The sequence below is a fragment of the Mya arenaria genome, chromosome 3 (assembly GCF_026914265.1).
Source record: "Mya arenaria isolate MELC-2E11 chromosome 3, ASM2691426v1".
In the NCBI taxonomy this organism is placed as follows: Eukaryota; Metazoa; Mollusca; class Bivalvia; order Myida; family Myidae; genus Mya; species Mya arenaria.
Genome location: NC_069124.1, coordinates 73820753 through 73845964, shown reverse-complemented (window position 1 = coordinate 73845964; position 25212 = coordinate 73820753). Strand labels below are relative to the sequence as shown.

At 34.7% G+C, this 25212-nt stretch overlaps 1 protein-coding gene across 3 annotated transcripts; it reads left to right on the top strand.

Moving 5' to 3' along the window:
* Positions 1-11696: 11696 nt before the first annotated feature.
* LOC128228385 (uncharacterized) lies at positions 11697-24427 on the top strand. Of its 3 annotated transcripts, XR_008259915.1 has the most exons (5): positions 12631-12785; positions 18784-18845; positions 19952-22448; positions 23224-23418; positions 23679-24427. XR_008259915.1 is itself a non-coding variant. In XM_052939673.1 (4 exons), the coding sequence occupies exons 3-4, from the start codon at positions 19955-19957 to the stop codon at positions 23259-23261; spliced, it is 2532 nt and encodes an 843-aa protein (XP_052795633.1). In that variant the 5' UTR covers positions 11697-11821; positions 18784-18845; positions 19952-19954; the 3' UTR covers positions 23262-24427. The 3 variants fall into 3 exon arrangements, 2 of the variants coding, with proteins under 2 accessions (XP_052795633.1, XP_052795632.1); XM_052939673.1 differs by lacking the exon at positions 12631-12785 and adding an exon at positions 11697-11821 and having other exon boundaries at positions 23224-24427; XM_052939672.1 differs by having other exon boundaries at positions 23224-24427.
* The last annotated feature ends 785 nt before the right edge of the window (positions 24428-25212 follow it).

The window sequence follows — 25212 nt, the reverse complement described above, 5'->3', positions numbered from 1 at the left end:
AAAACTCAAATCTAGGTCTAGTTTGGTTTTTAGTCTTGTAGGAATTGCTTTCACAATGTTAAAGCTCAAATGTCTTCATAAAAGGTTACTTCCTTATTTACAAAATTGGTAATTATTTCACTTTTAATGCGTAAAATTGCCTTTTCTTCTTTTTTTCAATTTAATATTGTTCAGTTTAGTGTTCTGCATTCACTTTTGCTTTAGCATACCCTTGAAGCTTAACAAATGTCTTGCTGAGTAATATTCAATGTATCTTTGATAAAAAGTGTAGTTTATACATGTAAACATGTTTTATAGTCAATTTTATTGATTTAAAATGTCATGTAAATGATATAAATTTTCAATGTTTTTATGTTGTTCTCTGATTTTTACCCTTTAAGAGTATGTTTTGTGACTTTTTTCCTCTCTTTTTTTCGACCGCCCGGTGGACATTTTTCCCAAAAATTCTTGTAAACCAAAAAATAACAAAGGAGTGGCCTTACACAGATAAAGATTAGTAGATAATATCTAAACAATTATTAAACACATTTGTATTTCTATTATGTTCCATTTCACGGGCGTGGTCATTGTATTGTAACCTGTATTATGTATCTTTAACATTGGTCTTGTGTTCTATTCAAATATATTATGTTTTTAGTTTTCTGTAATAAATGTTATGTTTATAGGTTTAAATAACCACAATAAATAAACCAGAACCCCGAGAAGTATCTTTATCAAACATCGGACCTTCTACATCATGTAAAACATCCTAAGTTGTATAGTCATAAAGTCATGGGATAACCACCATATCATGTATAACATACTAAGTTGTAAAGGCATTAAGTCATGGGATAACCACCATATCATGTATAGCATACTAAGTTGTATAGTCATAAAGTCATGGGATAACCACCATAATTTATCATGGAAAACATCCTAAGTTGTATAGTCATAAAGTTATGGGATAACCACCATATCATGTAAAACATCCTAAGTTGTATAGTCATAAAGTCATGGGATAACCACCATATCATGTATAACATACTAAGTTGTAAAGTCATAAAGTCATGGGATAACCACCATATCATGTATAACATACTAAGTTGTAAAGTCATAATATCATGTATAACATACTAAGTTGTAAAGTCATAAAGTCATGGGATAACCACCATATCATGTATAACATACTAAGTTGTAAAGTCATAATTTCATGGGATAACCACCATAGTATGTATAACATACTAAGTTGTATAGTCATAAAGTCATGGGATAACCACCATATCATGTATAACATACTAAGTTGTAAAGTCATAATTTCATGGGATAACCACCATAGTATGTATAACATACTAAGTTGTATAGTCATAATTTCATGGGATAACCACCATATCATGTATAACATACTAAGTTGTAAAGTCATAATTTCATGGGATAACCACCATATCATGTATAACATACTAAGTTGTATAGTCATAATTTCATGGGATAACCACCATAGTATGTATAACATACTAAGTTGTAAAGTCATAATTTCATGGGATAACCACCATATCATGTATAACATACTAAGTTGTATAGTCATAAAGTCATGGGATAACCACCATATCATGTATAACATACTAAGTTGTAAAGTCATAATATCATGTATAACATACTAAGTTGTATAGTCATAAAGTCATGGGATAACCACCATATCATGTATAACATACTAAGTTGTAAAGTCATAATTTCATGGGATAACCACCATAGTATGTATAACATACTAAGTTGTATAGTCATAAAGTCATGGGATAACCACCATATCATGTATAACATACTAAGTTGTAAAGGCAAATTAAGTCATGGAAAACACACTATGCATTTCATCCTAAGTTTTAAAGTCATGGACAAATCACCATATTTTTTCTATCCTTAGTCATAAAGTCATAGACAAACCACTACATGTATCCCATTTAAGTCATCAAGTCATGGACAAACCACTACATGTATCCCATTTTAGTCATAAAGTCATGGGAAAACCATCGCATTATGTATAACATACTAAGTTGTAAAGTCATAAAGCCATGGACAAACCACTACATGTATCCCATTTAAGTCATAAAGTCATGGGAAAACCATCGCATTATGTATAACATACTAAGTTGTAAAGTCATAAAGCCATGGACAAACCACTACATGTATCCCATTTAAGTCATAAAGTCATGGGAAAACCATCGCATTATGTATAACATACTAAGTTGTAAAGTCATAAAGCCATGGACAAACCACTACATGTATCCCATTTAAGTCATAAAGTCATGGGAAAACCATCGCATTATGTATAACATACTAAGTTGTAAAGTCATAAAGTCATGGACAAACCACTACATGTATCCCATTTAAGTCATAAAGTCATGGGAAAACCATCGCATTATGTATAACATACTAAGTTGTAAAGTCATAAAGTCATGGACAAACCACTACATGTATCCCATTTAAGTAATAAAGTCATGGGAAAACCATCGCATTATGTATAACATACTAAGTTGTAAAGTCATAAAGTCATGGACAAACCACATAATGCAGTGGCGGATCCAGGACAGTCTAAATGGGGCGCACAACTAATTATAAACATATAAACTTTTTTGAATGCATTATTTTAATCATATAACGACATGGAATTAACATTTGTCTTCACTGTCAATGTTTGACAGATCAATTGAATTAAAAAGATAATATTTACTGATTTTAGATAAACCTTTCAAATATCAACAGCGATATCTTGACTATTTGGGGAATCGAACCAGTGTCGACGGATTAACAGGCTTAGTCGTTAACCACTCGTCCACCTGGGACACAAATACATATGCGGCGTAGAATAAACGCTTTATAAACAAACATTATATTGATTGCACTCAACGATTGTAGGTACTTCGGATGTCATTGTTATTTAAGTTAATTGAAGTAAAAACAACTTGTGTGTACAAATTCTAAAAGGGTTTCAAATAAATTATTATGTATTAATTTACAAAGACTCTAGCATAATTCCGAGAACTATAGACGATAATAGAGACCGAAATGAAAAGTTTCAAGGCGGCAACGTTTTGAATATAAACTTTTATTAAATGCAAGACCGTCATGCACACACGTGTCTTTCCATTACTCAGTTTATACTTTACTTCACCCTAATATCTATACTTAAATCAACATACTTATATCAACAACTCAACAAATATATCTGTTTGGCCGATAGCGTGCACAAATGCTAAAGACATTTTATTCAGCAAGCATGTTTGTCAATATCAGAATATGTATAGATATTAAATCTATATATGTATGAGAGTTTCACAGTTGCATACAAATCTTGAAACATGCTCCTTGACAATATGACAAAGTAGGTTTAGTCCAAATTTTCTTGTACACAAATCACTGATATCTTGAAAGCATATATATTCAAATGAATGCTTTTCTTATACAATAGGCCAGAGTAAAAACCAGAGATAAAAATTCACACAAATAGTATGGTGTAAAAATGCTCTGGAAAACTGCACCTGTTTATTCTTATTAACACTTCTAATCAATATTATTCTAACATATCTAAGGCATCCTTTCTTAAACAATTATACTACAATTATTTATCAAAAACAGAAAACCCCACAAATATGTAAAGCTTTCAATATAACATACATTTTTCAATAAAATCAATTTTGAAAATTAAAGAAAACCGAAATGTCCAGACTACTGTGCAGGCTAGAACTGAATCGATTTTCGTCTCCAAAATCACGGTCTATACCGTTAATCCTTTCTATTGGATAACACGACCTCTCATAACAAAACTCAATCACCTATTGGTCAACTGTGGTCAAACTGACCGTACACTTAAGACAATACTTTCCAGCTATACTACGAAACGCTGTAAAGTAAATCTTGTCGACACACAATGACATTATTAAAAGTAATGACGAACATATAATGAGCACATGTTAACAGTTTAAAATAAAACATATTTCTTTATTACTTGCCGGCCCGCTTGGGTGCACAGAGGGCATGTGCCCGGTAGATCCGCCACTGTTATGTATTACATTCTAAGTTATAAAGTAATAAAGTCATGGACAAACCACAATATGTATTACATCCAAAGTTGTAAAGTCATAAAGTCAGGGACAAACCACCATATGTATCCAATTTTAAGTCATAAAGTCATGAGATAACCACCATATCATGTAAAACATCTTAAGTTGTAAAGTCATGGGCAAACTACACTACATGTATGTATTACAATCCTTAGTTGTTAAGTCTTTAAGTCATGGACAAACCACACTATGTATTACATCCTAAACCATAGGCCAACAACCATGTTTGTCTATCATAAGTCATAAAGTCATGGACAAACAACAATATGATTTCCATCCTAAGTCGTGAATCATGTACAAACCAACATATATTTTCCATTCTAAGTCAATATTCATGGACAAACCAACATATATTATGTATTCCACCGTAAGTCATAATTCATTGACAAACCACCATACTGTTATGTATTCCACCGTAAGTCATAATTCATGGACAAACCACCATACTGTTATGTATTCCACCGTAAGTCATAATTCATGGACAACCCACCATACTGTTATGTATTCCACCGTAAGTCATAATTCATGGACAAACCACCATACGATTATGTATTCCACCGTAAGTCATAATTCATGGACAAACCACCATACGATTATGTATTCAACCGTAAGTCATAGTTCATGGACAAACCACCATACGATTATGTATTCCACCGTAAGTCATAATTCATGGACAACCCACCATACTGTTATGTATTCCACCGTAAGTCATAATTCATGGACAACCCACCATACTGTTATGTATTCCACCGTAAGTCATAATTCATGGACAACCCACCATACTGTTATGTATTCCACCGTAAGTCATAATTCATGGACAAACCACCATACTGTTATGTATTCCATCGTAAGTTATAATCATAATCCTGGGCAAGCAATCAGGAGACTCTACCATATATTCTACCAGAGCTGATAATAAGTGCTGTCAGATGGGCGGTAAGAAATTTTAAATTTCATATGAGATCTACGGATACGAGCTTCATTTAAAATCCGTTGGCCTGGGCTTGGTCAGAATAACGGAGGCAAACTTTAAAAGAAACAAGTACACGCGAATAAGATCAGCACCCTAAATGATCTGGTGAAGACTTGCTGCCTGAACACACGAACCATATTTGGTATATTTTACGTAAATCGATTTCGACAAATGTATGAAATAGTTTCACCGAGTATATTTCAGGTTCAGTATTTTTTCCCATCAAAGCTTACTTGCTATACTAGTGTCAGTAGTAGTGTTGGTCAATGACGATCGGGGATTTTTCATATTTTCAGTTCATTTTACGTTACGTCGATCGATTCTGAAAAATGTACCAACAAACACCTAGAGTCAAATATTAACAATCTACATAGTGGAGATGGCTACCTCGACCTGAGGAACGCCCGTTCTATTTTCTGTAGATCATCAAAAACTCTAACATAAACGAAGACATGACAAAATGCATCCAAGTGATTAGCATGGACTATGTTGATGTTTTTTTCTACAAGTAGAACGCGTCAGATGCGTAAGACAGAGACATGATTGTTGCGTTTATTCTTTTAGTCATGTAAAATAGTGTATTATCGGCCTCATACCAGCTAGCTTATTTTAAAAGGGCTGCCTCACGTATGATGAAATAGCGAAAAAAAAAAAGAGAAAATTGTCGAAAACTGACATAAACTTGGCATCGTTGTGTACAATGCATTGAAACTTACTAACTGAAGTACCACATAGTTTACAATTTATTTTTCCTTTAAAAAGATATTACTGTATGTCTACCAGGTAGAATTTATTCCTTATGCGTGATTGGCTAGTCGGTGTTATCACGTGATATTACCGAGGTAGGTGTATAGTTTAATTATGTCACCCGATTAGAATAAGCCTTTGTACCTCAGTGCGTAAGTCATCAATTTTGGCGACGCGGGTTCGAACCCGGTTTTTTTTACATTTTTGTACTTTTTTTACAATTATGATATCAAAGCGTAACACATTCTATTAGATAATTGTCCTGAGATTCGTTACAGAAAAAAACTTTTTTTGGCAGCACCATATCATCTAGAGCAGATTTGACAGTGAACATAAACATTAATTTTCGTAGAAAGTATTTTGTCGATCTACATGATTTGGTCAAGTCCACTGGCACCGGTATTTCAGACTCATTTTTTTTTAAATAAATATTTCCAAACTTTCAAATTACAATGCCAAAAATATATAAAAATATTCATTTTTTCCCATAAATATGCTTTTTGTGCTGTCTATATATTCTCACCAATATATAGACAATACAAAGTGCATATTTATGAAAAAACAACAACTTTACACTCTTTTGGCATTGTTATTTTTGGTTTTGAATCATTAAGATTTTTTTATTTAAAAAATAATAATTTGAGTTTGAAAATCCGATGCCATTGGTCATGTAATTCGTCTATTTTTCATAGACCGCTCTGCGCGAAGGACCAATGATTGATAGTTTTCAGGATGCAGTTGGAGCTCACGTCATGAACCCGAATTTGAATCAGCTATGAAATCGTATTGAAATATTCAATGCACAATTGAAATATTTATGTGACAGTATTCAAATACAAATCCCATTCATGTTTCTTTCTTTAAAATACTCTTTAAAATACTCAACCAATATTAAACAAATTCAGTACCAATTAAAATATACAATCGTTTGTTGACCATTATGAATACAAACTTAAAGGCCTAGTTTTAGCCTTCTATAAGTGACCCCCTCCCCAACCCCCACTCCAAATGTGTACAATACACAACCTCTGTGTATTGATCTTAATCTACTTGCCTTGATCCCTCTTATCATATCTCTGGTATGAGTATCCTGCTGTGCAGTTTTGCAGGTTTTATTATAAAAATGGACACTAAATGGCCCTGAGCCAAGAAAAGGAATACACAGGAAATTGGTCCCTACTGTGACACCAGTGCAATTAGCAGACAATTCACAGCAGGGAATTATCATGCCAAACATTCCTTAAACTAGGCCCTTAACCAGGTCATCCCAGTCAAGTTATGTACCATGCAAACAAACGTAGATAGTTCTAATAATCCAAATACCAACAATTTGTTGATTTTTAAACGAGAAGTATTTTAAACGATCCAGTTTCGGTGCTTTTGCATAATGTGTGCAAACATTAATTAATCTGCGTTTACAACATATTCACAAAGTCACGACAACTAACCATTGACCGACACTCATTTAATGAAATTAACGCCTGGGCGGTTTAACTTTTGCGCCAACATATATATATATATATATATATATATACCACGTGACTACACATAGGGCGGAGCTAGTATGTCAACTTTGTGCGAACACTTAAAGGCCTGGCTTAAGCCTTCTATAAATGCCCCCCCCCCCAATCTGTGTACAGTTCACATTCCTGTGTATTGATCCTTAAATCTACTTGCCTTGATCCGTCTTAACAGATCTCTGATCTGAGTATCCTGCTGTGCAGTTTTGGAGGTTTTTCTTATAGAAATGGACCCTAAATGGCATGCACTGAGCCAATAAGCGAATACACAGGAAATTGGCCCCTACTGTGACACCAGTTAAAATAGCAGGTGATGCACAGCAGGGGATTAGCATGCCAAACATTCCTTAATCTAGGCCATTAATACAATAATAATACTATATAAATAAGTTTGAGTTATTTTTTTGCGATCTACAGAAAGTGATGCGAGCTTTCTCGTCCTGCGGCCTCGTTGCGCTCGCTCAACATCCTGTAGATCGCCAAAATAATTTCTAAACGTGATATACTAGTACATGATGCGAGCTTTCTCGGCCTGCTGCATCGCTGAACTCGCTCCATTTGCTGTAGATCACCAAAATTAACTCTAACATAGACGTAGATGTTCTGAACTAAGAATGCTTTGTCACAGTTTATTCGCATGAAATATTAAGAGCTATATGTAGTAAGCTGAAAAATAGAGTTATGGTTCATGTACACTGCACTTCCTTTCATTGTGCTTTACCAGTGTATGGACTTTAATTAAATTCTATCCTGTAGTTTTCAATTTCTAACCCGGACAAGGAAAAGCAACAAAGGGCAATAACTGTTTGATAAGCTGAAATAGAGTTATGGTTCCCGTACACTGCATTTCCTATTATTGTGATTTACAATTGCATGAAGTTTAGTTCAATGCCATCCAGTAAATTTCAAGTTATGCTCGGGACAAGAAAAAAGACAAAGGGCAATAACTCTTTAGTAAGCTGAAATAGAGTTATGGCTCTTTCAAACTGCGCTTCACTCATTGTGCTTTACTAAAGTATGAAGTTTACGAAAAATATATCCAGAAGTTTTCAAGACATGCTCGAAACAAGGGAAGTCACATAAGGCAAAAACTCTGTAATAAGATAGAATAGATTGATGGTTCTTGTTCTCTGCAATTCCTCTCATTGTGCTTTACTATTGTGTGACATGTAATTGAATCCCGTCCAGTAGTTTTCAAGTTATGCCCCGGACAAGCAAAAGTAATAACGGGCAATAACTCTTAAATATGCCAAAATATGGTTGTGGTTTCTATACACTACACTTCCTCCCAGTATACTTTACCATCGCGTGGAGTTAAATGCCATCTTGAAGATTCCAAGTTATGCTCCGGACAATAATAAATGCAACGGACCGACAAACCGACCGACGACAGGGTGACTTCGTTTGTCGGAGGTAAAATTATCCAAAAAAAGCACTTCAGTTAATTTTTATTTTATTTCGAATAGGAATAAATGGTAAGTTACTAATTTGTTTGCAAGGTGGAGATCTTTGAGAGCAGCCAGTCACCATTGGTTCCCTGAACGGTTACATATCATGCATGTGGCCAAATGCTCGATCACTATTGCACTATGGGGTACCATGACCCGCGTGGAAACCTCGCCATTTGTTCGGTAAAATGCACCAATGGCGGCCATAAAGCTGCTTTAAACTGACTTAATGTTATTTTATTGATTAAGGTATATGTAGACATTAAATTGCACAAGGAGTCAATTGCCTGTTGTTACATGTCAATAAATAACACCATGAAACATAAACAACATAACAAAAATCTGATAAACTTATGTGAGTGGGTAGATGTCAACCCGGCTTTCCATCTTATTGAAAACCCTATAGAAACAAAACAGACATAATTTGAAATAACAACTTATGCAAAACGTTCATAGAGAAAAAACAAAACAATTCTTAATTGAATTTAAAATAATAGAAATATACGTTATATAAATAAAAATAAAATATACTAACACGGACCTTTATACCATTATGGTATATATTTGTATATATGGTTTATAGGTCCGTGATACTAACTACAAAATAACCGCGCAAATCAAATTCAGGCATCGTCAGATCTACTTTTGACATGACATGTAGAAAGGATTAATGCGCCGGGGCTACTAAATGGTGTTATCCGGTTTAAAATAGTGCAAATACAAATACCACTTTCTTAAAATACGTTCATAAGATTGCAACGTTAATGTCAATTTCAAAGCAAGGCGACTGGTATGTAATACATATTGGTGAGGAACCGATCGGAATAGATAAGTATAGATAATTACACAGAACATGGAAATGTATTGTCTAAAAGACCCTACCTTACTTCAGTCACTACAAATAGTCAAAACGCTCTCAGCCAATATCGGGTTTCAATCAATTAACTTAACATTGGCCATATACTTTCGAGATGAACGCAATTGTCATATATCTTAGTGCATATATGTTTATCAGTTACTGTTATAAAAGAAGCTTGTTGTGAGAACAATCATCAACCTATTCTAAGGTAAAGACAGGCACCTTTCCATTTTGGGCTCACTCAAAATATTTTTTGAATTCGATTGTTATTACCTGTGAACAAAATTGTAAAACTAGATAGTCACGCTTATCGCGTCTACAACCTTTCAATGCTTTCATTTGAAGACACTGTGATTGGATTAGCACACCGATTATCACTGACCAGATTTGTCTTTCTGATAACGAATTTCAAATATGTCCTGATATTTTCTTTGTCAATGACGATTATAAAATCGCCATATTCCAACTATGTGCAAAATAAAGATATAAATGTATATAAGTTGAAATATTCTAGAATCACCCTTCTTTGAAAAAACAAACACCGAAAAGCATGACTTAAATTAACTTGAATGTTATTATTACTTAAAACAATACATTATACAGTCGTACTAGTAAAGAACGGTGTGATTATATTTTCCGTGATTGACACCACCCTTATCAAATTTATACCAATTTCTTTCAGTTTGATTGTGACGAAATCTGACAGCTTATAGAATAACCCGCGCACCTCTGTTTCGAATAAAACCAACATCATATTGGGTAAGAGGCTAACACCTTTACCATTGTCACCCTGTTTGTTTCAGCATAATTTTATGTTATACAACATTATATATATATTTGCACCACAGCGTCCATTCCTTAAATGAACTGCCTTTTGGCAATTGCGTTTATCAATCGATGAACGCAACATCTTCGGATATGTTCGGATCACAATTCATCGCTTAACAATATACATGAAAACTATTGATCTTGTTATAGTTTGTTTTTGTGTCAGCAGGTCCCGTTAAGATATAAATAAAAAAAATAGAAAGTGTTAATTTATTATATTTGAAATGTTTTGTTGCCGTAAGTGTTTCAATTTTACGTTTAAAAGTGATTTCAAGTGGTTGGCCTTTTCCCGCAATTTTGTGACGTCATTTAAAAAATGTTTCCGGTTACAGTTTACAGAATGGGTAAGAAAGGATTACTGAAAGGTTTTCTTAAATGAAATGAAGTATTTTCTTAACAAGTATTGAATGAAATTATGAATTATTGGTCTAAATATAAGTAATGAATTGCGGGGTTGGTGTCATTATCGGGGATATGAACGCAATTGGGCTGGTCAAAGTACGCGTGAAGTCCTTCAGACTCCACACACTTTGACCAGCCCAATTACGTTCATACCCCGATAATGACATCAACCCCGCAGTTCATTCCTTAAATATTTTATATATACACATTTAAACAGAACACTTAAATAATCAAGTAATCAAGTTTATAGTTATATTTAAAATCAATTCACATTTAGAATACCATTCACCGTAATCTCCGTGCTGTCAGCACTTTGATTTCTGGTGTAAAACGACTAGAGGTTGTGTATGAACATGTTTACATACGACGTCTACATTTAACATTTAACAAATCAACAACGTAATCTTATTATCAACAAAATCAACCGTTCTGATACATATTATTTAGATGTTAGTTTTTCAGTTGCTCAACTCTCCTCAGTCCTGTAAGAATATATATTGGCACAAAGAATATATACAAAGCACAAATCACATATGAACGTTAATGTATCAAACATATGTTCGTTTAAATACCGACAGAGGGGATTGAATTAAACTTTGAAGCTTGTTAAACCTTCGTTGTTTATAATTGGACATATTAATGTTCAGAGTATGATTGACAACTACACTACGATTTTCCCCCACACACCGGCATACATGTATATATAGTAGCTGCGGGCGTATTTAACTTTATCGCACGACTGCACACGATAGTACGTTGCCAATAACAACCGCCAGGGCTATTAATTATCGTGCGCGTTATCAATAAGGAGCGGGAGCGTTGCCTGGCAACTATCGGCTGAGCCTCATTATATTTAATACGATAGGCGAGATATTTATAGACACTGTAAAAATCGATACAGCCGATGTAAAAACGAAAACCGGGCTGAGAAGATATATAACTGGCCATTACAGGTATGTTTATGTGTATTATATATATCATATTGTTATTAATGCACACACACACGCAACTTTAGGTGCATTTCAATGAAAATGTTTCAAGTAAGGACATTATTATATATGTAGACCATCGACACGTGTTTTGATGACGTAATAGTGTTTAATGTGACGTCATAAGTGTATGAAAAACAAAAATGTCAACAAGCGGATTGTCACATCTTTACTGTTCAAAAATATTTTCAAACTTATTACGTTAATTATTTTGTTTTATTGATATATCGATTGCAGATTAAACAATTTGAACAGATGTAAACACATGGATAGAAGCTTAATTAATACGGAATATTTTGATTTTGTTTGTCGTTGCAACATAAGATTAATACATTGATAGTATTATGTCTCTGATTGTTGTAATGTTCATAAATTTACGTGTGTATGTTTTACTGTAACGCAATGAATGGTTATATATATATATATATATATATATATATATATATATATATATATATATATATATATATATATATATATATAGCTAGCTCTTCAATATAAATGGAATCGATTTCCTTGTTAAATACTTAATATTTCGGGTCTTTTTTATTAAATAATCGATTTATCAATAGTAGGTAAATTACTGGTTTTCGGTCTACTGCGTATCAACAAAGCTAAACATGATCCACCATCGACAAAAGCTGGTGTCGGATGACGGCTTTTATTGTGTTATCTAAACAAAGCGCCCTTTTCTGCGCGAAACTTGGCTCGCGTCCAAAACCGATAGCTATAAAACTTGTAGTCGTAGCGTGAATGTGTATACAGCGTGGGGTTTTTGTAGTTCAGAAAACCGATACTCCCTGTATAGGCGGTTTATACATGTATGTGTATTGGACTACACGAAAAGTTTACACAAGCGTATCGCTGTCGGCAAAGTTTATAACTGGGCACGCGTTTGTGTAAACTTATTTCGTTAAAGGAATTAAACGTAAGTTTTTCTTTGTTTGAAGTTAATTTAGTTGTTAATGGGACTATTTTTGTAGATGTTAAACATTAAATTCATAGCGGAGTAGTTATTGGACAGTGTTTATTATTATTATAATTTTAGTATCATGTGACTTGTGTGTCTCTGAAATGTATGTGCCTTTAAAGTAGATCCAGTTATGTGACTTGTCATTGTCGTGTTATTGAATGAAAGTGCTAGTATAAATCCATTATGTTAATTTGATTCCGTACACGTGCGAATTCATACAGTAGGTGTCATGTAAAGAAAATTTGGAAGGAATGATTTGATTACATGATTTGATATGGTGTTAGATGAAACGATAGCTAATGATATTCATTTATCAAGAACGACTGACGCCTAAAATAGGCTTTCAAAAAGTTACCTCCCTTTGACAAATCGACAGCCATTTTCAGTACTAGCCAGTACTTCAGCCAAGACTCATTACTGTTAATATTGTTTTTTGGATAGAAATGATTCGGTAATATTAACGAAGGAAAACCAGAACGGCAGCGTTATATTATTTTATAAATTAGTTTATTTTGTTAAAATAGTCTAAGCGTTCCATTGTTATAATGGTAGATTTTGCATCGATGTTCATATTGGCCTGTTCATGGTGGTTTTGTAAGAACATGGGGGTTGGGCGATTAACGAGCGTGTTACGCAAAGTGTTATGTAATAATAAATATTCACGGATTCCCCAGCTGTTAACGGGATCTGAGATTAGTTAATTACCAGCATCTAGCAAGTAACAGCTATCTATGGTTCAGGAGTCTCAGTAGGGCTATGTAGGTGTTGCGGTCGCCCTGTCGCATCTGGTTGCGTCAAGATCCCCATCGATCATCACTCTCAATGAACAATATCGGGAGATATGCCCCTACATGAGATTAGAACTTTTTTAAACTAATTTACTTATATCTAAAGCGTGATGGCGGAAGGTAGATTTATATGTAATGTCACACATAGGTACCGTATGTGTTTTAAAGGGGGTTGCTGTCATGCTGTCACATCGGTAAGACTATTAAAGGAGTGATTCTTAAATTTAAACTGAGTGATTTAAAAAATGTCCTTTTTGAATATCTTAGAAAAAAAGTAACGTAAAGGTTGATTAAATTTCACGCGACGAATTTTCATGCTGACAGCTTTTTGTAGGAGTTGTGTCCCTTCTCTTATTTTTATACGAAGGTATTACGCAGGGGTTGAGATTGATAAGTGAAATATTAAACATAAACGGGAGATAACTTAAATAATTACCACAGATATATACTTATTGCGCTGTGTGCAACTTAACATTACCAATAAGCAGCGTTATAAGTTTAATTCAATTCATTTCAGTAGTGTGAAGTTGCGCTTCAGTCAGTTCGAGTACAAGGGAGATAACTTGGCGCGACGATGGTTAAAAGCTTATCTTCCTCCGTTGTGAACAACTATCAATCCTCTTAAGTTTCATTCCAGTTGTTCTTTGTACGAAAATTTAAAAGACAAGCGGAGATAAATATGAATAATTATTGAGCTATAAAGAAGTTCACATTGCCATCTGTAAGCGTTCAAAGTTTCAATTAAATCATTTGAATTGTTAAAACTCGTCGAGTAACGGCCTGGTCAAAGTTTACATTTTAAAAACTGAATAAGGGGAGGTTACTTGCAATAAAGTGCCCCTAAGTTTGACTCTTGTAATGATTGCCATCTTTCTTTCCAAATTTTAATGATGACCCTCAAGTAGTTTGGTTTAATAATACAAATAATAAGAATACTGACAAAAAACCGAATGTTTCCCTTCAGTCGAATGGGAGACATCATTAATTTCTAAAATAAATTCATTGGAAACCGTAACATTCTTGTGTCCAAGGGGCGTCTGATGGTATTTTATCAATCGATATTCCCGATGTAGCTCGTGATTGGAAATAAACTTTTTTTTTTGGTATTTCCCTTGAAAATACAGGAGATTTTACAAACTTAGTTGTCATTCCATAGTTGCCTGGAAAAATCGAACTTTGTCAAAATTCCTAGGATGGGAGGTGTTCGACGAATCAAACATCCTTTTGCTAGAAAAAAAAATTGAAAGATGCATAAATAATTGGCACGCAGTGATTAAATGAAAATATGTCAAACACATTAGAAATGATAAAGGAAGTTAAATCGATATTGACATCGTAAGTGGATGAACAAAGTAATGTAGGACAAAACATCCGCTGTCATTTTTGACTAGGTGGTGATAAATCTGTGTCCATACTGACAAAGGTGTATGGGATCGTATGTACAGGATGTGATGTTTTTTCAACAATGTCAAAAGGATCTTGGATGTTTTGCCAACATTGTCTAAATGATGTGGGAGGTTTTGTCCACATACTTGAAGGCTACTAAAATGACATTGGAGGTTTTGTCCACGGGATGTTTTGTCCGGCTCGCTGAACATAGATGTACCGAAATAAGTTCCCCAAATTTCTGAAACATACAAGTGAACTTGTTATTATACGTTTGATTCAAACATAGAAGGCAATTTACCGTGCGTGACGCATACATTATATTTCAAGGTTTACGAAATGACTAATACGTCAATGAGTACACATTAGCTTAAGTTTTGTTTCTAAATGTTATACTTCTATCGATCATGCAGTTATGTTCTCCCCACTGAAAACATATATTAAATGTTCGATAATTCTTCCTTATCATCATAACCATCATTATCATCGTCATCATTCCCGACATATGAATGCGAAAGCTGTATTGCTTGAAAATGCGATTATTTAATACTTGTGTTGGTAATGTAGTCAAATTTTGGCCTCGGGCAAATCTCCAATTTTATGGTTTAGCCGGTAATATCTGCCCCGGAGTCGTATAAACGTAATTACATGACAGGCGACTTGGCCCTCTGCCAGATCGTAAATCTTGTTATCGCGCATGTGGTAATGCACTTGATAGTGGTATAAACTTGGATTTCGTCCAACTCATCACGATTAAATCGATGTTCTCAAGTATTTCCTTTCTGATGTTCAGAAAAAAGAATTCATACACGTACCAGTAACAATTCAATTTAACATATAATGGTGTAATGAAAAAGGTATCAGGGTACTGTACCAGTGATGGCGAAATACACATAGTAATGTTTTATCAGTTGTTCAATATTATTTATGCTGCGCAAAATAATTTGGGTTATGTTAAAGGTGGACACTAAAGATAAGAATTAATAGTCAAGCGCTATTTATAACACCGATACAAGTGATTTAAAAACAACAGCAGAGAAACGCTGTTTTGAAATAGTTACATTCGCTTAGTCCTTTGGATAGACGTTTATATTGTATAACACGCAAGGACTTTTGACTTCATCGTTTATTTCAAAAGTGCGCTTCGATTGGATTAGCTCGACGCCATTTAACCAATGATAAAAAACGTTATAAAATAGATATTCTCTTATTCAAACGTACAAGGGCCCTTAGTATTGTGAAAACAGAATCAGTTGATTTTGAAAAAAAATGTAAAAACTGTCAATTTGTGAGGGAGCATGTTAAAGATGTTGGATTTGAAGAATTTTAAGAGAATAAGGCTGCGCTTAAACATATCTGCACTAGTTGACTTTTTTAAAAGTAAAAACACACACACACACACACACACACACACACAAAACAACAACATTTTTTTAGGATTCTGAATTTTGAGTACTTTTTTGGTGTTAATATACTGTTTGGGTATTGTGAATTGGGCAAACCTTTAGGCGCAATTTTTAATAAAAAAACAACATTGTCATGATTTAGTCAACCAAATACAATAGTATTGTTCTGTTCTGTTTATAAATGGTTAAAATCTCTACTTCTCCATTTTGGACAATATTCTGAATGATATTTGCTTTGGCCTTCGTCATGTATTTGATAAACCGGAGAGATGTAAGTTTCCAGTTGGACAGATTCCAAAATAATACAATCCCCGACAACGCTGGCATACGTCCAATATTGATTTCTGTTTAAGTTCAAGCTAGGCAGCGCTTATCGTTAACGTGTGTTTGCATGTTTGTTGGCCTATTTTACCTTAGTACATGTATTTAAACTGAAATCACAAAAAATAACAGTTGTTTAATTTATTAAAGGTGTTTTTGTGGGGCCATAAACGTTCTTCTTGACTCAATATAATACCATTTGTTTTAATAAAGTCTCAAAGACAATTAAAGGTCAAACAGTCAAGACATCTAAGTTTGTGAATGCCTAATATTAGTTGATTCAGGTGTTGATATAGCGATCGAGTTTCACAATATTAAAGACACTAACCCACAGCTTTGCTAATAACAAATATAGCCAGTGATGTGACTATTGATTTAAGTATAAACAACCCCTCATTCAGCTCGACACATAGTGCACATGTATGCTATTGTGATCGGTTATTGTCCGTCGTGAGTTGTGCGTGTCAAACGTTTGCTTAATATTACTACTAGCTGCATTTTCTTCCGTAAAAGGTAAATTAATCTTAGCTGAAAATTTAGGTCGTATTCTAATTGTTGTTCATGTGGTTAAGAAGACGCAATTTTGGTGTTTCCTTTCCTTTAATATGTCCTGCGTTGGATGTAATTGCCAAGCATAAGCCTTACACACGTTAGAAATAAATGACCAGCTTACCCTTAAAGCTGCACTCTCACAGATTGAACGTTTTGACATTTTTTTTTATTTTTTGTTTTGGAACTAGCCAATTTTTGCCAAAATCCATGGAAACCAGTTATATCAGACTGCTGACAAAAATGAAATCGCAAATTCTTATATTTAAGTTCAAAAATTGATGTTCGATGCATTTTACTTAAACCGTTAGTAACGGTTTAAGCCATAAAACATTAATTTTGAACGGAAAACATGAATATCTGCAATCTGATCTTCTTTCATTAATCTTTTATCCTTGGTTTGCAGATATTTACGTGAACATTTGCTGTCTTTTAAGACAAAAAATAAAAAAAAGTTGAAAAATGGTATATCTGTGAGAGTGCAGCTTTAAAGTTGTCGCATACACTGTCGCATTTCCTTTATGTTGCTGGTATTAAGTCAGATTGTTGGCAAGGCTGTGACTTAACGTTTGATGCTCAGTTGATGAAATATATTGCAATCTTACATTAAAACAACAATATCGCTATGTTTGCTATAGACCTTAAAAACATAAAATGACTGCTTGTTGTAGTTTTTCTGAAATGCACGCAAAATTGCATCCGTGCCCGAAAAAAGGTCCAAGCGCTATGCGCGCTGACGTTTGATTTTGAAATGGGAGCGTGCTAAAATCTGAAAAATTCACTGTTTGAAACAGATATTATTAGTATTTCATTGTTAAATCTCTATATAGACGGAAAACATATGATAATAAGTGGTTGATTTGTTATCGAATTACGATACAAGATCGAAATTTATTTCATTGAGTTGCGCAGACAAGTGAAATTATTTTTTTATTGTACACCGAAATTCAGCATTTTTTTCTATTTCCTTTTGATTAAAAGAACGAAAAAAATAAATCGAATCGACATAAACCTGAAAAACGCGTGATATAATTTATTATTATATTACGGCGTGACGTCATTTTAAACCCGGCATTGTGGCCGCTACGTAACTTTTGCTAAAACAAAACGGAAACAAGTCTTATAAATAAGTGGACATATCAAAATCATCCTCTTACAGCAGTGAAAGCAAGAATAAAAAATAATGTGGCATTCTTGATAAAAAAGTGGCCTTTAAGTAGGTCACATATTTTTTTTTATGTTACAAAACATTTTTCTCTAGCCGTTGTTACTCGGGTCAGTGATATAGGACCTTTATGGCTCTCTTCGATGCTTATTCATTGAACCAACGAATAAGTTCAAGAAATATCTTTAACTAAATGAAGGAGAGTCTGACATGATTATATCATAACTTTAGCAATAGCGCTCCAAGCGGTAATCAAAATGAGGTGATTGACTCTTGTTTGTGTAGAACTCCGTTTTGCGCTCATCTTTTTACCCATAAATTGAACTCTTGTGTTTCAGGTGTGTCATCCTCAAGAAAGTTCCTCTTAAAAAGGTCTGCAACGGTGCTGCCATGACACAAGGTACGACATAACATTGACCACAAGCCTCGTTTAAGGTGTTGTTACAGTGCAGGAAACTATTCAATTCAATTCAATATTTTATTGCCTCCAATAATAAAGATAGGAAAATACATATATAATAGACGAAACACACAGAAAGGTATTTGGTGAATAAACATGCATATATATATATAGATAGGATGAATATAAACTATTGTCAAATGGATATATATAAAGTTCAATGGATCTGTAAAACTTGAATCAACGCATTTGACATATATAAATTCAGTAATTGTCTGCTTACCAAACACAGCTTCTTGTAAGATTATTATGATGGTTTTTATAGTAGCTTCATATGCCTTTTGAGACTACCAAGTACCATGGATTGAAGTTTAGCCTGCGTTGAATAATGTTCATATACGTTCGATATGTCAGGGTAAAGTTTTTGAAGACGGACACTAAACAGAACTACATTCGTACTGAGTGTGGTTTAGATATTGCATTTCAAATATACATGTACGGAAATGAAACAAATGACGAAAACGATAGAAATCACTTCGATATAATTACTTTGCTTAATTTGCCCCCCCGGAAAGAAGCTTTCAAAAATGTACTTTGCTCGAAATGTTTTAGTCGAATAAAATAAAGCAATAAATCATTGTTCTTTTCATTCATACATATGCTGTATTACCGAAACTTTCTTACCCTGTTCTTTTCATTCATACATATATATGCTGTATTACCGAAACTTTCTTACCCGATTGACGACTTCATCGTGGCGTAGACCAAATATCTAATAAATGAATGTCTAAATAGAGAGATTAGATGAAAAGACTGTTACGGAATTGTATACTATTACTACGTCATCAGTTTTGCGTTAGTTTCACACTCACAGACAACTATCCAGCGTGTTCAAAAGTTCGAACTCGAGTTTGATGAATTAATTTACAAATCATGCTTATAGCAAATGTAGCAGGTGAGCTTGTGATTTGTTGGTCAAGGCAGACGGCAATGTGCACTTGGTGCTGGCACACTGAATTACTCGACGTACCTTATTGCAATATTGCATCATTCAACAGTGTAACAGGTCTAGTAATTTAACCTGATATGTTTTATGATAATTTCAGAAAATGCAGCGTCCTATGGTAAAAGCAGAACGCCATGACCCGGCCTATCTGCCACCTAGTTACCACTTGCAACAACAGCTACAACAGCAACAACAGCAGCAAAAACAGCGACAAATGGCTCCACAAACCCAAAACAGCTTTCCCCCAAACAAAGGTGTACCACCCAAAGCGCCCAACACGACGAATACAAGCACTCCAGTGGACGCACAGAGCATTGAATCTCAGATTGACTTCCAAAGTATTAAGGGAGCGTTTGGTTGGACTGTGATAGATAACATACACATTCCTTACATTCTCCGAGTAGACAAACAGTTTGTGTCAGTTCGCATCGTGGAACAGAAGTTGTTAAGTCGCTACCCGAACTCTTATCCCGATGATCTGGGTAAGCATGCACCTTTAACAAGTTTTTTTATTACGCAAAATGAGGCAAAGCTTTTAAATGAGATTAATATTCAACACTGTGATTCTGAATATGGAAAGAAAGAATTTGTTATCAAAGACCTCATAGTGTTGCTGTCAGACTTTATTCGGTTTTATGACCTTGTGAAAAAGACATTTCCGGATGCCGCTGCTGCACGTGCAGCCCAAATGGCTGCAGAGTCCGCGGGTTGGCTACAGATAAAAAATACAGTCACACCCTATGTAAAACGTGTTGACGGAAATAAATATGTGCCATTATCTGTAATACAATATGCCGCGGGGTTACTTGTGAACGAGAAAGTATCAGGCTTGTCACCAACTGTCATGGAGTGTCAAATGTTAAATGAATCTTGTAAGAAGGCTGGTGTTGAATTTGTTTTCTCAGACACTACAACAAGGTTGATAAGTTTAAAGGATATTAAAAAGACAGCGACAGTAGATATAATTGAGTTACCGTCAAGTAATCCTTTAAAACATGCTACATATATGGAGTTACCAACTAATACTAGCCAATCCGATCAGCAAAGTACAAAACCAAATGTGCCTCAAAAGCCACCAAGTTCTCATGCGTATGTGTTTCAGCCCACCTCTCAGTTAGATATATTTAAAGCACAAATACAAAGTAACTTAAATAACAATGATGGACAAAGTTCTCAGAGGATAAGTGCTCCTCCAAGGCCAGGATACCAAGGCGTGCCGATGTTTGATGCAAGAATGATGAATGACCCTAGAGTTGCTAGATATGGACCTCCTAACATTAGTGTTAACCCAAACACGTCCATACCACAAGCAATTCCACACATACACCCAATGATGCAACACTTTATGACCATGCAAAGAACGCCACAACCTCTTCATCACGGAAATGTTAATGGTATGGATGTTCCTCCATCAAGACATTCACCTGGAGTACCCCCACCAAGACAATCACCAGGAGCTAGTTCTAATCCATCTCCACGTTCCCGACCTCCTTCCCAATCTCGTCCTCCTTCTGGATCCCCTCTATCACCGGTAATATCCCCATTACACAACCAGCCACCTCCACCATACCCAGATCAATTACAACAACAGCAAGCACGCCTTGCTCATATGAATGGACAAGCGTTGCAGCATATGCAGACCATGATGCAAATGTATCCGGCTCCTACCAACCAATTTCCTGACAAGCAACAACAAAATCAAAGTCATACACCATTGTCACCAACTGCCCAGACCGGTCACATTGCAAGAGCCCCACCTAATGCCAACCAGGAGATTCCAGGACTGTTTAGTCCAACGGGGACTAGTATACCAACTCAATCCTCACAAAAAAGTCCTCATGGAAGGGCAGTGAATGGAGCTCCTCCACCTCTTGTACTAATGTCAAGCCCAACTTCAGAAATGGTGCCAAACAAAGGAAGTCAGTCAACTCCTAGGTTGGTGACAAGTACTGTTTCTACTGCACAAGACCAACGACCAGTACCAGCCCCTGTTGAAGCGCCACGGCCAACTAACCTTGTCTCTGCCAAACCAGATGAAACACTTGATTGTTGTATTAAAGGTGCTTGGTTGCATAATAAAAGCATATCATGTTTGTTTGTGGAGAAAGGAACTCGTTCAGGACAGTACTGTCTGGTTGAAGCCGTGTGTAAACTCTATTTTAACGGTTGTAGTGTGAATGAATTTTTGTTTGCTTTAGAAAATGTGTTGAACGTCCCTTTGATAATGTGCACGGACGCCGAGGAAAAGGCATTTATTCAGTATTATAGTTTGCCCGTTCGGGAATTAAAATGTAACAAAATGATTACATTTAAGGATTTGGAAAAGTATTTTCCTCAGCTGTCGTATATGTTCCCTAGCAAAGAGGCTATTGCACAAAGTGAAAAAGACATCGACTGTAATGGCCAGTCAGACGTCAACCTTGAAAGTGAAAATCTGGGGATTCCTGCGAATGGGATGTTAACTCCAGAAGACATCGAGGCCTCTATGCCTGTGTCTGCAGCCGAGTTAAGCCGGAACGGCGCCAGAGAAGGGATTGGAAAGCGACCAGTAGGAACATCGGGAGGGCCCCCTTCAAAACAGCCTCGTACTGCTGCCGGTAAGTTATAATGTTAAACCCCGGAGTCTCGCAATTTCACATTTATATGCGTGTTAAACCTCTTTTCGAATACATATTTCAAGTATGGTATTGCTGTTGCAAGAAGTTTGGAAGCGACTGCGTGTTTCTATAATTTATTTATAATGGTTTGGTAGTAGAGATCAAATGTACATGAGTTTTTCTTTTCTTTACGTTATGTTTTTATGGTATTGTGTCATCTGCTACAACCGTTAATGATCTCATGGTAACAACTTGAGGCTTGAATAATGTTTTAGATATAAAAAAGTGATTTTTATACCTACAAAAATAAAGCGTAAAATGGTTGTTTATGATTTCACGGCAAACGAATAAGAGGGTAGATAGGTCGGGAGATGTTTATATTTATTTACTTATTTATTTTTATTTATTTTGAAATTATGTTCACATTAAAAATCGTCACAATTTGGTCAGTGTACATTAACGCCTCATTCCCGTGCAAGAATCTACCAAAACTGTATCTCAAAAGGTGAGAAAAAAAAACGGTTAGATTTTTTGTTCTGATGGCAATTAAAAAAATAGTTCGGTTTCAAACATTAGACCAAACTGGAAACCGGAAACGATCGTGTGTTTTTTTTTGGTTTTCCTAATAGTAAAGTGAAGTTGAAGTCCGTGAGAAAATATTTTACAAATGCGTGTGTTAAATATCGTATTACATTAGTTATGTTTGTACGAGTCATTCACTATATTACTGGTCATCATCTCAGTTAAACATGTTTTCATTGCCTTGCATTTCTAGCTGTGACAGAAGAGGATACCGTTATCATACTAGACTGACGACAGTATCAAAAGCACTGCTCTCTCTACGACCCTGCCAATGAGTCAAACATCGGAGTGACATTTTAACGAGGAAAAAATAGACATCCGCTGAACTAGACAGCTCGACATACGTATAGAGCCTATCAATATTTTTTTCAGCGATATCTTTTAAGGGGTAATGACTTGCTATTATCAGCAACACTGACATTGTAAAGAAAATTGTGTACGTTAGTTTAGTTCTTGCAGATTGTATAAAATGCATAAAGTCTAAGAATACCACTAACATAGCAGTAGTATTTTTCAAGTCTTATGTTTTTGTCTTTTCTAACGAAATTTTAACAAAACAAGTCACATTTTAAAGCATGGTGTAGTCTGAAGTAATATGACCAAGCGCTGATGAATGTTTGTTAACAATTTGCTTGTGGATCCTTTCAGACACGTTGAAGACCTGCCGGAGTTGAAACGCAGTTTCATGACTGTTACTTCCTCTGAGGCGGTTGCACTGGTTTGCTGGCATATAGAAATTGCATTGTTTTAGTTCTTTCTGGAATTTGCGTTAGATACTCGATAAACGTGTATGCACGGTCATATGTGCCAGCAAAAAAGTGTGTCTTTGCAAGGATATTGTTGTTTGTATGGCGTTTCTTGATGTATACATGTAGATAATAGCTAACATTGATGTACATTTTTATCTAGTTCTGTTTTATTTGTTAATGGGCATTGATAGTGCTATTCTATTTTACTAATTAATTGTAGAAGTCTTCACCACACTCAAAGAGCAATTGTCAGATTCAAAATTCCATTATAATCTCTTAATATTAGAATTCTATTATTTTACCACATTTTAATAAACGCCATATTGTTTTAATATTTAAAACAAATCACGATTAATAAATATTTTTGAAAAATTTACCATAAGCTTTAACTTGTGATAAAAAGATGTTAAAATATTTAAGGTTTGTTTGATAATGATTAATAGTTTGAAATTGTAAAATCTCATTTCAGTTTGATGTAGGTCGTTTTGAGTTATGTTCATTTTTTCATTGTTATTTTTTGGACCAAATGTTTGGTATGTAATAATTATTATTCAATGAACTCATTGTCTGTTAAACTTCACGGGCATTAAACCAAAAGCTTTTTATATGTTTTGTAAAAATGAAACGAATAAATATGTCTTAAATCAGCGTTATTGACAAATTTATGACCAAAAAAAAATACCCTGAACTTTACGGAGTATACTACGACTCCACAACACTCGAATATACCAGATTCTGAGTATGTTATGTGCGGTAAGTAACGCGATTTAAAAACGTACATGCCTGAAGTTTCTGAGGATGTTATGCGCGATTAGTTACGCGATTCAAAAACCTACATGCCAGAAGTGGAAAACACAGATATTGTATTTTATATATGTTACATCGTGAACGTTAGCGGTCCAGAGTTCTTTACGTTTTAGAACGTGTTAAGCCAACATATTGATAAAAAAGAGAATGTTGAGCAGGATAACAAATACATATATTTAAAAAAAACACTTAAAAAACAGCCGCGAATTGTCTTGTAAATCAATGAGCATGGTTTGTTTTCAGCTTATGCTATTTTAAATGGAAAAGTCCGTAATGTCACGTATTTTTAGCCGGAGTTACAGAAAACCGGGCGGGTGTAAACAATTATTCGTTAAATATTTTAATTACTTGTCGTAAAGTCGATATTTGTTATCCAATTTTTATAAAACGTTGTCGGAAAACTTGTTTACATGTTGTCTTGAATATTTGTAAAATGAATCACCACAGATCAAAATAAGGTCACTAGGTCAAAACTTAGGAAATGTTTTCCCATGTCATAAATTCATTTTTTATCCAATTATGAAACTTTGTCATAGTACTCGTCTATACGTCGTATTCAACATTTTTGAATAAGGGTCACCTTAGGTAAAAAAAAAACCAGTAGGTCACTAGGTCAAATCTTAATT